This window comes from Contarinia nasturtii, unplaced genomic scaffold, assembly GCF_009176525.2.
Source record: "Contarinia nasturtii isolate CC-2019 unplaced genomic scaffold, AAFC_CNas_1.1 Cnas_scaffold_1240, whole genome shotgun sequence".
Taxonomy (NCBI): Eukaryota; Metazoa; Arthropoda; class Insecta; order Diptera; family Cecidomyiidae; genus Contarinia; species Contarinia nasturtii.
The window spans coordinates 6,223,731-6,239,143 of record NW_022198581.1 but is presented as its reverse complement, the minus strand read 5'-3'; the positions used below and the strand labels follow the sequence as shown (position 1 = coordinate 6,239,143).

Below are 15,413 nucleotides of genomic sequence, written 5' to 3'. Positions count from 1 at the left end.
CGAGTATTAGTTGAAAGGCTTGAAATTATTTTCACCTAAGAATGCGGCGACAGTTCTGCCAGTTTTTACTATCATACTGGTGCTGGTATTCAACACACCGTGTTTCATTCACATACAGAGAGACATACTCAATCGATTTACAATTGTATTTTCACCGGAGTTTTACATCTTTTTTTTAATTTTTTAACTTTTCAACATATTCACCATTTTCCGCTTGTTTATACACAATAAATACATTTAGATGAATTTAATGGGCTGAAACATATAAACACACATAAAACATTACCTACAAAACGGAACACGAAAAAAGTTAGTACAAATTGCTTGTTATGGAAAAGTGTGTGTGTGATTGTACACGTGAATAGCTGGAAAAATTCGAACAAGTGTACAAGTACAAAACCGAGAACATTTAACTAAGAGGCTATGAACATATAGTATATATGATAAGTTCTTGTTCATTGACATTTTCATGGTAGTGAATTGGACAAAGGTTAACAATGGTTTTTGATCAAATCTATATCTATAAATATATGATATAAATTGATGATTGTTATCAAAGGATTTTCTTTATTATTATTTCTGGTTCTAAATGTAGTGCATGGCAGTTTTTTTTTGTTTGATGTAAATTAGAGTCATTTTATGTAGACGATTAGGATGTTTTGGGTTCTTGAATCGACAACACACAATTATGTTTTAATTTTATTTTTCGACAAGCGGCGGAAATAATAAATGTTCCACAATTGAACGAAACATGCAATTGATGATGATGATGATGATGATGATGGTGGTGGTGATAATAATAATAATGAAGATACGACGGCACTTGCTCCCCCTATAGGCAATACAAATTGCAATATACTATAAAATGAGGAAAATAATGTCCAATCTGATAAATCTAATTATATTCATGAGTGGCGCGATAGAGTTGCAATAATAATAGAGCGAACCAACCTCAATTTATCATAGCATACAATATCACGGTAACATTCCATAGATTATAGGCGATAGCATGCTGTGGCCAAACTGCCACATTTATTAGATTTTAATCAATGATGACGATGACGAAGAAATCGTTTCGATCGTGACTGAAACCTCAAGAATGGAGGAATTTTTTTAAATCGTTTTTTTTAATCTTTCAATTTTGCTATGAAAGTCAGTATCGCCTTTTCTTGGTAAAAATATGAAGACATAATAGCTGCAATGTATAGTGATAATTAATGAATAATCGATACAAAACAATGTATACGGACACGAGGCCTTCTATGGCAAAATTGGCACTTTTGGACAAGACTTTATGTCATCATTTGGTGCTGCAATGTCTGAAAGGTATAGTTTTAATAAACTGCTTATGAAATTTCACAAAAAATGAATTCATATTCATTACTTATGTGTGTGTGAAATAGAACTTCGCCATTGAAATAATGCAACACATAATTTATCTTATAAAATATGTTTGCAAAAGCTCCCGGAGCGAGTGAAAAAAGGGAACGAGATGGTAACATAGCAATGGCCAAACAAATCTGTGCAACCAGGCGTAGAAAAATGCTGAAATTATATTTGAATAACAAAAAAAAACCACACACAAAAACACCATTGAAATTGCTGTCTGTATGGTAACGATTTGAAAAAAAAAAAAATACAGAGCACATACTTTAATGTTTATTTTTTTTTGCTCTTGAACGGACCTGAAAAAAGTGAGAAGGCAACAAGCCGCTCGTAATTTGGTTTAAAATAAAATGACCGTCGAAATGCTCGATATTTGAATTGAAAGCATGGCTTTCACTCTGTTTTTGCTCGTGTTTTTTTTATCTCTCGTTCTTTCGCGCCTCCCACCTTTCATTTTCAATCGATGCTGTTTGCTTTTAGTTATGTGCTCTTCAATTGAAATGAAAGAAGAAAAAATCCGAACGCGAAAAAGCGTTGAGAAAATGTTTTTGTAGCAATATTTGCGTTTTATACGAAAATAAACATATTTTCATTTGATCGTCATGTGTCTGCTCCTCCTGTGAGACTCCGCACTTATTTTACGTTGCCCCAAATTTTCTTCGTCTAATTTCATTCATCAATGTAAACATGTACATGTTCTATTCTGTCTGTTTTTTTTTCATACATTTTGTACCCTCATCCCATTTCCATATAGAATTACATTTGGAAAACATCTCCAGTTACATGTGTTCGTCTATATTTTGTCCCTTCTATATTTCGACATGAACACTTTTTGCGTTCGATAGGAAGCAAAACGCCGCATAAAAAAACGTTAATATGCCCATGTCGCATGTGAGCGCATTGAAGCTTTTCTATCTTCATACGTTTCACACACATTACACATTCACCAGTTTCAAAACAACAATAATATTTCATAAATATTTTGATCAATTCATATCGCGCTTGAAAGGAAAACTTAACGGCGCTAACACGAACCGAATATACGGTATGGAGTACACATACAGAGTTTTATACGAACATTTTTGATAGAAATGAAAATAAAAAAAAGCAGAATCACCCGATTGGATGAAGAGCAAAAATGAAGAGAATATACTATATATTCAATTTGTTGTTGTTGTTATTATTATTATTATTTATTATTGTGTTGTGCTCGTGCGCGTAAAAACTTTACAATATGCTGAAGTGCAACGATGATGAAACCAAATATACGAAACTCGATTCACATTTCATTCGGTGTAAATCGATCGAAGAAAAAAAAACGTTCTATAGATAGAAATATGAATCAATGTGTTATAAGTTCAAAAGAAGAAGAAGAAAAAGAAATTGAACAGATAAATTGGAAAGTGTGTGTGTATGTATATGTTTCGTCTGCATTCGAAGTAAACAGCTCCTGTATTTTTTTGCAATTCGCCTGCACGTTGATGAGACGAGTAAAGTGACGGGAAATTCTAAACTTGAGCTCGCTCACAAACATTATGCACACATTAACAAATAAACATACACACGCAAAAAGGCACGATCGACAAACACTCTGTTACAAAATATGAAAAAGAATAAAGAAATGGGAAAAAGGCACAGATATATATGTATCGAGACAGGGCATCGGAGACAGGTGAGAAAACAAAAATAAAGCGAAGCAAAAATGAGCGTTACAACGAGCATAATATTTGCAATCCTTAGCACGGTAAACATAAACGTCGTCGTAAAAAATTCTATGCCATCATATTTGTCTTACATGGCATTTTTTTCATTTACTTTTAATGTAGTTCGCACCTCGAACCATGTTCACGTTCACATAAGTCTAAAACACTTACGCAACTTGTATAACATAACAACCAGTCAGCCAGCCAACCCCCGACATTCATGATTAACTTTTTTACACGTACCTAGACACTTATCTTTTCGCTTGATTCGAACACGGAGGCTTTTTGCACGGCGGCACTGTTCACGTACTCAGAATTAGACTTCTTTTTTTCTTCAGTTTTCAAAACAGTGAAGTGTTTGGAAATTATAAGAAATCGTAGGAAATTGACTACTTTCTGTTTGGCTGTTTATATTGTATATGGCGTGCACATGATTTTGAAAATTGAAAATTCCCAATTTAATTCGTAGTGAGCAAGGTTAGTTCCATGAAAGTGCCAACAACAAAAAAAAACTTGCATATTGCAATAGGTAGGTTCTGTTTGGCTCGTTGAATAAATGAAAAAAAAACTAACTTTGAAAAATCAATTTCTAGTGTTGCTCATATATAAAACAGAAGAGAGAAAATAATTCATTCAGCTCGATTAATCTCAATATATGCACACGACAGATATTTTTTTTCTCAAAGAAATGTGAAAATTGAAAAGCATTGCCGATTCCATTGCAGGAACATGGAACTAACAAAATTGTTTCAAAGTACTGCTTCGCAATCAAAACGAACGAATAAAGAAATTACATATATACATGGATTATATTCACCGTTGACTTGTAAACGCAAGCGAATCGTTACCATGATTACAAAATCAAATAAAAAGATTGCAACATTAAAGTATTATTGAATTTGATCTCAAGGTCTTAAGTCAATAAAATCAAGTACGAGTGTAATATTTAGTGTGCACACACACGCATACACTGTATGATGGGTGTTTCATCAAAAGCATCAGGAACAACAACAGCTTCATCATCTTCGTCGACATCGTAGTCATCGCCTCAAATGTATTTCACTGATTACCATGCAAATGATGCGACACAGAGAGAAGAGGAAACTGAGAGAATCTGTCAGTAATCGCGTGTGACTTTTATCGAAGCAGGTGAATGAAAAAAAATACAGATTTGTCAGCTCCCTTTCTTTCTCTCTCTGTCTCTCTAACGACGAACAAATGAAAAGTAAATTTAAACCAAAAATAGTAAGCATGTTTCAGAGAGATGATGGATGAAACAAAAGTCATGCCAGCTCATTGGCAAACATTAATCTGTCGTGGCTTCAGTTATAGGAGTCATTGCTATGCAAACTACATTGAGAATATTAATCAACTTATGGGATAGCTCATATGTGTCTGTGTATGCGAGTAATTCCTGATTCTCGTGCAAAAAGTTCAATTACATTTCACCTGCACACACACACACACACACACATCTGTGCGAATAATGAAAATCTACCGCACAAATTGGCACGCACTCCGTAGTTGCGACCTGAACTGAAAGAATATCGCATATACACTCATGCAAGTATTCCTTGGAGCGCAAACGGTGTACAAACGAGATTTCAAACTTGTTTCGTCTGATTTCTTCTTTCGTTTTTTTTTTTATTAATGTGCATTTCCATTTGAGGTGGAGTCGGTAGCTGGTAGCTAGTTGAATGCAATATATTTACCGGAAATTTAGGCATATATAACGCAATCAAGATATACATTTGAGATAGAAATTAGTGAAAAAGCTCTCTTTGTGGCTCTGATTAGGTGTACAGATATATTATGTATTTGCAATGCAACAGCTCATATCACTGTATATACATATACTTTCAATTGAGCAACATTTCATTTGAAATTAAGTGAAGAAAAATGAAGAACGACGAAGTAAAAGATATCGAATGCAAAACAAATCTCGCATGCACATTTCTGACATTAAATATATCTGAAGAGTGGCAGATATAACAGAGAAAATGAAACAGACGATGGAATAGAAAAGCGACGATTAGTAAAGGGAAATGGAAATATTTGTTATGTCATTTTGAGTACGATCGTATTTGAATGTCGTTGGTTAAAAATTTAACTGGCATAGAAGATGCATGTAGATTGTCACGCTAATTTTGTGCAATTGTGAACGAAAGTCGATTTGTGTCTTGCGATGAATTTTGTGTCGCTTTGTTGTCTTACAGCCAAAATGTTAAACTATCTGACTTTATCGCACTTTTGATTCGCATAGCCTGCCATATCGTCTTTAGACGTCGTACCGTACGTAGCAAATGAATTGATCTAATATTTAATAGAAAAGGATTAACAGTGGAATTGCATGCAACGAAACAACATCAGAAATTAAATAGAATGTCGTTTATTAACCTCCATTTCAAAAATAGCTTGTCACGATGCTTGTTGGCAGCGTATTTATTTGTCGCGTGTGTACTACAAAATTCATTTGTGTGTTTGTCTCTCGTACCAAATCGATAAATGGATAATGAGACCATTCCGATATAAGATTTCTCGTAACAACGGCTAACAACGTACATGACTACTTTCAACTTTTTATTACGTTGATCAATTATTGAGCACCATCCCGAAAGCAATCGGCATTTTTTACTCTCTCTCTCTCGCTCAATATTTGAAAAAGAGGAATGGCATTCGACGGGACAAAACGAATTACAAGTTAAAGTTAATAATTAACGATTGGGAGCGATAGCGTTCAGTATTTTATTCAATGAACATACGACGAGCTAAAGAACGCATTACACCATGAAAGTACCCTATAATTTACATGGATACTTCACACGAATGACGATGGCACGTACAATATACTGTCAATATTTTGCAAGAATTTTTTTAATCTCCATTTGCATTTATTTCAACATAAAAACTTCTCAAAATAATTAAAAAAAAACGCATTTCATCAAAATGAATTAATTTATAAATTGAATTAAAATTCTAAATATAAATAACGAATAAATATAATTCAATAGCACTTACCTCGGGCGTGACAAAGTAGCTGGGACTTTTTTCAATGGTAATTTGACCACGAAACGAATGCGGCATCTTTTTTCGATACCATTCTAAACCTTTCCAATAGTTTTCGTCACGATCGAAAAAATGCACCTCGCCGGCCGCTTTTTGTATTCGCGGATGTAAGTACAGCATCTCAAGTAGCGCTCGTGTACCGCATTTTCGTACACCGATTACCAGTGCCTAGTCACATACAAATACAAAGATTTTAATTGTATGCAAAAGAGCTAAACGATGCAAATAGCAATTGACGAAATTGGGTTACCTGTGGAAGCCTTCTGCTTGTTTTTGGAAAATGTATTTTGCTAGGGAAAACAACTGAATTTTTTATTGCAGATGTCGCATCATTCGGTCCATAGATCTGATTCGATAGATATGAGAATCGATCATCTGTCGAAGCACTGGGACTGGAAGCAGCCTATTTTTGTTGAAAATTAAAACCGGCAACAGCGGAACATTCATACAAAAAGAAGAAAAAAATATGTATTAATTGATTTGTTATTCGTTTCAAAATTTAATTTTAATCGCATTTTCAACACGCTCTCAAATCGATTTTTTTACTATTTTTTTGGTAGCAATGATACAATTTCGTTATTTTCGTAGTGCACGTTGTCATATACAGGCGATTACATAAAACACAACAAACTTTTTAAATTAAAATATTTTCGGGTCGAAATACACAATGGTATTCACACATCATCACAAAACCGGTGCGCAATGATAACAAAAATATAAGAGAGCGAGAGTTATGTGCTGCGAGTGCGGCAAATGATGAAACGAGAGCACGAAAAACAATCAAATAACAAAAATAAATTTTAATGCGATTAGAATGTGTGCCAGACACATTAATGAAATTATATTTATTCAGGGAAAAGTCATACATTTGGCATACACCCACATACCAACAGGCACGCATCGAAAATTTCAATGAAAACGCGATCAATTTTCGTTGTTTGTTCTCGAAGGATGAAAGTTTGCGTGCACAAATGTAAATACAATACTACAAAAAGTAATTTAATTTTTGAAACATTCATACATGGGCGTTCATACATGGTCTATTTTGGAATACACACGTATGGCATACATTTATAATACATCGTATGCATTTGCACCTCATCAAATAAATATAATTGTCAACAAGCAAACGAATGCGTTTTAGTTCATCGAATATTTTGCACGTCACATTCCTTCTCTAAATGCGGAGCTTTTTTCGGTTTCATTTTCGAATTTTTATCTTCACACCGTCAACCGGTGCTATAACCGGGGAATATTTTTTGTGGTTGCGATAACGATAATATTGAAAACACCAAACACTCACTATATTTGTCACCAATCAAATAACTACATTTTTACATGTTGGTCCAACCTGTTTTGTTTGTTTCTCTACAATTTTATTAAAATTTTCATCGCAATTTTTTTCCTCTATGTGTAAATAAATGAATGGATGTACAAAAAATATGGCAGCTCGAATGTCTGTGCAGCTAAATTAAATGGAATGTAAATATTGTGAATTAAAACCTACCTGAATGCTATAGATGGCGCTATCATATAGCACATGAAATGTTAAAAACAACGATATAATCATAATTGTTAAAAAAGCAGCAGCTAATTTTGGACGGGATACTCCAACAACAAGTACGCAATCATTGTGTTGTACAAAGGACGGTGATGATGAATCAAACGGGCCCACCGGCCTCATTGCCGTTTTGATTAACCATCTGAAATGAGACACATACACCAAATTAAATTAAACTTCGACTCCACCCATATTTTTTTTTATCTCTTCGATGACACACACACACACACCGATTTCACAGAAAAACCAAATCAACGATTCAAAGTACACAAATTACTGCATTTTGTGTTTTAAAAAAAGTTCAATCTTTTTCATTTTCATTTTCACCAGACTACTATATCCTTCTCTGTTGCAGGTGCAGGTGCAGGTGGTATTTGATTCATGTGAATGCTATTTTTCAGTTCTCTCATTCACCAAATTGACTCAATGTGTGTACGAGAAAAAACCTCATCCGCATTCCATTCAGAAAACCACAGAAAAAAATACAACTTATTTTGTGGATTTAACGCGGTTAGACAAGACACAATATGTTTTGATCACAATACGAGGTTTTTAAATGAACATCAGAAATAAACTCAAATTGATGGTTTCGTACAACTGGTATTGAGGCATGTATATATGCCGTTTTTAAACTGTATGTAATGTTAATATAGTACTGTTCAATGGCATTTGGTGGATTTTATCCCATTTTTCATTTATTGACATGTTTTGCATTTAGTTTGTGTGAGAATATTAAGGTGATAATAGTTATTTACTAACATTTTCCAAAACTACGTTCAGACGCCAATAAAAATAGCATTCGGACGCAGCAGCTGAATTAAGTTTTGAAAATGTTCATTCAGCCGCTGCGTCCGAATGGCAGCGGCTCAACAATAAAAGACCTCTTAATGTATATAAAATGTTCTTTCGATTTTTGACATAAAAAAGATGGAATGACGTGCTTTTTTGAAATAAATTATGATTTTTTTTTTTCAGATTTTTCGGTAATTTTGCACTACTGATCTAACCGCCTCTAACGAATATTCATTACGGTCCATAAAATATTTTCATTGCTTTTCAACTTCTAAAATATTTTCCAAAAAACGACATTTTTCACCTTTTTTTGTCGTACAAAGCTGTAGACAGTTTTTCGTCAACATACCTTACTGGTCAACCCAAGTTGAAAAATGTGTGAAAACACATTTGTTGTGAGTTCCATAATAATAATTGGAACAATGCTTTTGATGGAAGTGATTTCTATGTCAATGGAAATTATAGGAATCCAAGAATTATTTATGGCATATATAGGCTAACGCATTTGAAATGGAAGCGATTTCAGCCATTGTTTATTCAAAAAAATTCTTTTGTCGTATATGTTGAATCATTGTGATTTGCATCGATTTACTTATTAAATGTTTCAATCAATATAAATTCCATTTAAATTATGAAAATAGAAAACGCGAATTAAAATTCAAGCGAGCGTTTTATTTCTTTTTCCTGATTAATGTATGGTTCACAAAATATACAACGTGCGCCATGGCACTATGAAAGCAAATTAATATTCTTGAAGAGGTGAAATGAATTGATCGTACATTTCCCAATGGAAATTCTCTATTTAAGGGTGGTTATATTTCACAAATAAAATATTCACTCTTGGTTTCATTCTCTCTCTCTCTCTCTCTCTCTCCTCTCTCTCTCTCTTTCCTTATTGACAATGCAGAATGAGCTGTAAGTTTTTGCCACGGTAGAACCGAATTTTCAAATGCCATGACTTTCATTTTTATTTTTTGCGTTGGCGATAATAAATTGAACCATTTTTTATTGTACACAGTAGTAAAAAGAATGTTAGATTGAGGCAAGGAAATTTGAATGTAAACTACATTTGCGTGAGTATCGTTGAAAAAAGTTTTGGAAAATATTCACACACACACAAACGAAAAAATGATGAAAAGTGAAAAGTTTACAAAATATGGATTGAGTTCAACAATGGCCGCTGAGAAAAAGTTAAAGAAGTTTTTTTATCCAATGAACCACAGTAATAGCACATTGTTAATTTCAGTGTGTAAATGGGTCAGAATTCGAACTATTAAAAGTACATAAAAATCCATTGATTGATGAGGAAATGCTTCTTTTTTTTTGAAACACCTTCTCATTTTCCATTTTGGTAAAATGATTTTACTGAAAAATCCTAGCAAGTCAAAAATCAATGTATCGTTTTTCATTCGAATATTTTAAAATATTATTTGATAAATTATTTTGTGTCAATTCAGAGTAATATATCCATATAATTGGACCAAACTGAATTTACATGTGAATATATTGAAAAGCGACGAAGCGAATATGAGATGATGAAATGGCTGTGTTTGTATACTCTTACAAATTGGAATACCGGTTAAAAGTTGGCTGCAAACATTCCAATTAGGCTCGATTATATAAAAGAGAAGAACATCCACTATTCAATTACAGATACTGGATTTCTGTTCTCATCAAAATTAGTAGTCACACAACGATTTCAACTTGAAATGTACAGGATTAGTTTTGCGTTCATTGAACTAAATGATGTCATTCACAACGAAATCAACATCAGGTGCTAACTGAACAATGTTTATTATTCAAACAATATAAGCCACTCCTTTTGCACCTGAAAACCATCCACGTATATTTTGCCAGGGATTAACACATTGTTTATTGTTTATGTAGCACAAAAGCGAATTGCTACTCCATTTACACATCTCTCTATCTTTCTCTCTGTCTCAAATTCGCTTATGTTATCAATGGCGTTTTACTAGAGAGGTACTAAAATGCAATTTTTTGTGATTACAAACAATATGGCTGTGAAATGCAATACCATATACGTACAGTGTACGATCCAAAGAAAGAAAGTGAGATTGGAGTGGGGTAAAAAAGATCAGTTTAGTTAAATATTATTTAATAAATAATATGAAATATTCTCATAACATTTAGTAACCGAAAAAAATCTGTTTATAATATCACAATGTTGACAAATATCATGAACTGTATTCAGAGCAGCTCGATTAGCGCCAGCGGCTGTGTGAATATCAGCAGACATTCAAACAACTGATTAACTGCTCTGCTTATAACAATCAATACATTCAAAATAAATTGAATTAAAACATTCTTAACAATTCATCACTTTGTGAATAAATGTGAACATTATTTTGAATAAACCAAACTGGAAAACTAGAAAACCACTTGTAAAAACTAGCACATAACTTCACATCAATGTACTATTTGTACGTCAAACTACCAAAAGACCAAATTTCACGCACTAGAAAAACTAGATTGGTGGTCCACCAATGGTGGATAACCCCATGGAATAAATATATCACTAGCGATTAGCTGACACACACTTTTAAACCCTCTCTCTCTCTCTCTCTCTCTCTCTGTGTGTGTGTGTGTGTGTGTCTATTATATTACATCCCGATGATTAATGTTCAATTAGAAAAATGGCGACATTAAAAAAGAGTCCGTCTTACTTTTTCTTTTCAGTTCGTTAAATAAGACTCTTTATGAGACCATTTGATACTTTGTTGTAGAGGCAATTAATGAGACAAGTGTCAATCGGGTATACTGAATAGTATGGTCGATAAGATGGATCATAATAAGTTTTGGCTATTTATAAATATTACTTTGCATCAAATGACATTCACATCTGTGGTTTTGGTCACAAAACAAAGTCACAGAAACTTAAATGCATGATTGCAAGCTCTGAAATGTAGATAATGATAATGAAGCCATTAATGAATTTATGTGAAGAAAAACGGAAGTGCAGTGAGTAATATGTTTTCATATAACTTTGCTATTTTCGTAAATCATAAATGCGGTAATAAAGTTATTTAAGACACTTGTTCGTATAAATTGAATTTTTACTTGTGTAAACATATTGCGTGTACAAATCAAAAATGTTGGTGTCTTAAGAAGAGTATATCACGTCATTGAATACAATGTTATCATGCATTATTCCGTTTCTTCGTTATACAATACCGTACAATACTTCCATTGCAACGATCAAAACAACAGTTCTGCGCTGGTCTTACGAACGATTCTAACGTATACCATTGGTTATGTTATACATATATGCATGTTTTGCGTTAAAAAAAATTAATTCCATTTCACGATATGCACCTTGAATACATGGAAATACTGACATTTTAATAAATGCAAACTTGAGCATCGTTTGTATTTTTTTGTGTGACTTTCTGTTTCTTTGTCTAGCATTTCGTTCCCATCTAGCAAATTAGACCACAGCAAATACAGAGTGAGACGATGGCTTTAAAAAAATATACAAAGTTTTTAGCATGAAAAATCATCGCACATTGCTTGGCTTTGTAGCTCGTTCACTATCTCTCATGTTTCATGGAGAAAACTTTAAAATCTCAATTACTCTATGCATGCAGTAGTTAATCCTTTTTCGGTTCTTTAGTGGTTGTTAGCGATAGATAAAAGATTCAAAGAACTGACTTGTACTGTTTTAACATACACACTCTTTCTCTTTCTCTCTTTCTCACACAGAACATAATTACTGATGATTTCATTTTTCTGTGGCAATCTTTATCTCTCGTTGATTTAACATTTCATTTTGTTTCTCTCATATAAGCTCTTCAACTGTGAACATACTATCGTTGTGGAAAAAAATGAACAAAGTTGAGTGTGTGTATGAGGTGTACATGTTTCAGGTTTGAGCTTTGGTTGATTATGCACAGAGAGAAAAAATTTGGTAAATGTAAAGGGTAATTTGTAAGTTTAATATTACTTTACCAAATTACCGTACGAATTCTACCATTTTGTCATATTTTCAAAACAAACGACACGAACAAATTAAATTTACCCCAGCATAATATTACATTTACCAATGCCGCGTAGCAGTCAAATCATACCTAACGTCGACATATCATCGACTGTGTTATTAAATTCTTCGTACTGAATTCGACGATTTTGATTTCACTTTTATCGACGATTTCTGTATTATTCATATACAAATTATTAAAATTTGCCAATCCCAATTCTGATTTGATCTCTTCGCTTTTATTTTTTTGCGGACAAAAGTTCACGCAATTAGACATGTTGTAGGTTGTGAACAATACGATGTAATGTCGACGTTAGGTATGTTTTGACTGCTACGCGGCAATTGGTAAACGTAATATTATGCTGGGGTAAATTTAATTTGTTCGTGTCGTTTGTTTTGAAAATATGACAAAATGGTAGAATTCGTACGGTAATTTGGTAAAGTAATATTAAACTTACAAATTACCCTTTACATTTACCAAATTTTTTCTCTCTGTGTGTGGTTCATCACTTTCAGTCGATCACTTAATGCTGAAACACGATGTTTGCATTATGCGATCGCATCCCATATTTTCCTCTTTTTTTCCGCCTTAAATTAAATAATACTACATAAATCATTTATCGTATGTAAACAAACCATAAAATAAAATGCAGAAGAGCGCGATTCTAACCAACCATGATGAGCTCCAAGTAACGGAAAAATCATGATTGAAATAACCTTGAATGTCCTTTTTATCGCAATTTACCAAGACGTTTTTGTTGTGTTTTCTTTCTCTTTTAAAATTCTGATTGTTTCTGTTGGTCGTAGTCATACAATGAATAGAAAGCTACTTTTGTGTGGTGTGTGTGGTGTGCATGAAAATGAAATTTTAAGGGAAAAAATAGAACCGCTTTTATGTGGTCAATATATACGTTTTGATTTTGGCATGCTATTGCTTGACTTTACATCAGTTTAACTTTCCAAGAGTAAGCTTCGTTTGGGGTTTGGTTGGAAAATCGTGCTTACATTTCGGATTCATTCAACGTAAATGTTACTGTCAACCAATGTACTACATATGAAATGAGCTATATTTTTAATGTATACGCTTCTCAATCATTTGGGAATTTTTAAATGATTGAAACGAAATATGTCTGACATATTCTTTCCAGTGTAGTCGGTATTCACACACACACACACACACACACACAGAGAGAGAGAGAGAGAGAGAGAGAGAGAGAAAGAGATTCACTGTCGAAAGAAGAAGAAGAAGAGAGCATTCGCTGATGGTAGTGGCAACGTGACGCATCTATACCATTAATCTACTTCATTGGAACTATTTGTTCCTGTCTCACGGAATCGCTATTGTTTCTACATCTCCATTTTATTCTGTTTTTCATCTTCCATTTCTCTTTCTTTCCAAATTATTCTTTGTCACGATGCAGGAAGTACATGTTCCAATCTTTTTTCTCGTTCTTTCATTTCGAACCTTTTGATTTTTTTCTATTCGTCTTTACATTGTTACGATCTGGATTAGAGGACAAGTTTCCTAATGAAATTTTGTCCCTAAGTAAATGTGATAAATTGTGTGTCTTGCATGGCAATTTCAATCGTTTGAAAATCACGAAGCAACGTATTTGATGAATTCATCGAATCAAAAGAATCGAGAGATGGTGAGAATCGAGAAGCAAAAATAAAGTGAATTAAATTGGACACCCGATTAAAATCAATTATTTCGTAATCGAGAGACACATTGGTGCATGTGTGAATGATATAAAGATAGAATGTGATGAGTACTCACGGAATATCCAGCGGTAATTTAATTGAACAATCCTTTATTTGATCGCTTCGTTGATGTAATACCATCGGAAGATGATGACCAACAATTACTCAATGGCTTTCAACGTAGATTTTGTATTGGGAATTATTTATCAAAACTTCCGATTTATAGATGTGACGAACACTCGCTACCGTCGCTTTTGTTGAGATGGAAAACGTGGTGGTTTTGTGACGGGGTGAATACACCCACGTCAAACGCACAAACACACTCTCTATAGAATATTTGTATTCTATTCACTCGTCGTTTCCTGTTTATTGTGTATTGTTGTCACCGATCAAACGTTGTCGATTTACGTTTATTTTATTTTATTTTTTAAATTCGTTCAAAATATTGAGTTTCTTGCTTGGCTCTTGGATTTTCTTCTTCCGGTTTTTTTTGTTGTAAGAAAGACTTTTTAGTATTTGCTCAGATAATTAAAAATGAATAATTGTTGCATGCAGTCTGCGTCAACAACATTGCTTGTTATTTGATTTATGTGCATGCATATCATTCTGATGGTGATGTTGCTATTGTTGTCAACCTCGACGTCGTTGCTGTTCTGCTTGAAATGTTGACAATCAATTTTCCATTTGGTAGTAATTCAGTGTCTCATTGCTGAAAGGGTATTGATGATAATGATGATGATACCCGTCTCATCTCTGTAAATAAAATGACAAAAAAACTGCATTAATACTTAAAAAGTAGCCGACTACAAAATATTGACACCAATAAACAATATATGTCAAAAAATATTGGGAAGTAGAGCGAAATTTCAACCAAAAAATGGAGAATGAGATTGAAAAGCTTTTTAAAAAAAAGTAACTATAAATTCATCTGGAATACCAACATATACGGATAAATAATGGTATAACATTCAGCGGAAATTGTTTCCATGCAAATTCAACACAACGAAAAAGTAATGATGTACATTTCTTTGTTTCTGTTGCTTTACAAAATGCAGAACAGTAGATAAAATGGGCAAGTGTAGAGAACCATTTTGCAGAAATGCGATGATGTCAAGCGCAATTCCATCTAATGACAGTGGACTTTTGCTTGTTAAAATTTTGAAATGAAAAAGTGGGGAAAGCGCTTGTGTTTTTTTGTGCATGACATAAC

General features: G+C 33.4%; 1 protein-coding gene across 1 annotated transcript in view; it reads right to left on the bottom strand.

Annotated features, from left to right (window-relative positions):
* LOC116345078 (heparan sulfate glucosamine 3-O-sulfotransferase 5) overlaps window positions 1–15,413 on the bottom strand; it is a 77,193-nt gene that overhangs the window by 19,417 nt on the left and 42,363 nt on the right. The window contains exons 3-6 of the mRNA XM_031774124.1: window positions 14,280–14,956; window positions 7,663–7,858; window positions 6,406–6,558; window positions 6,108–6,323 (exon numbers count right to left, since the gene is read on the bottom strand). Of these exons, the coding sequence (XP_031629984.1) occupies window positions 6,108–6,323; window positions 6,406–6,558; window positions 7,663–7,858; window positions 14,280–14,344 (630 nt within the window). The 5' untranslated portion in view covers window positions 14,345–14,956. The remainder of the gene's footprint in view (window positions 1–6,107; window positions 6,324–6,405; window positions 6,559–7,662; window positions 7,859–14,279; window positions 14,957–15,413) is intronic.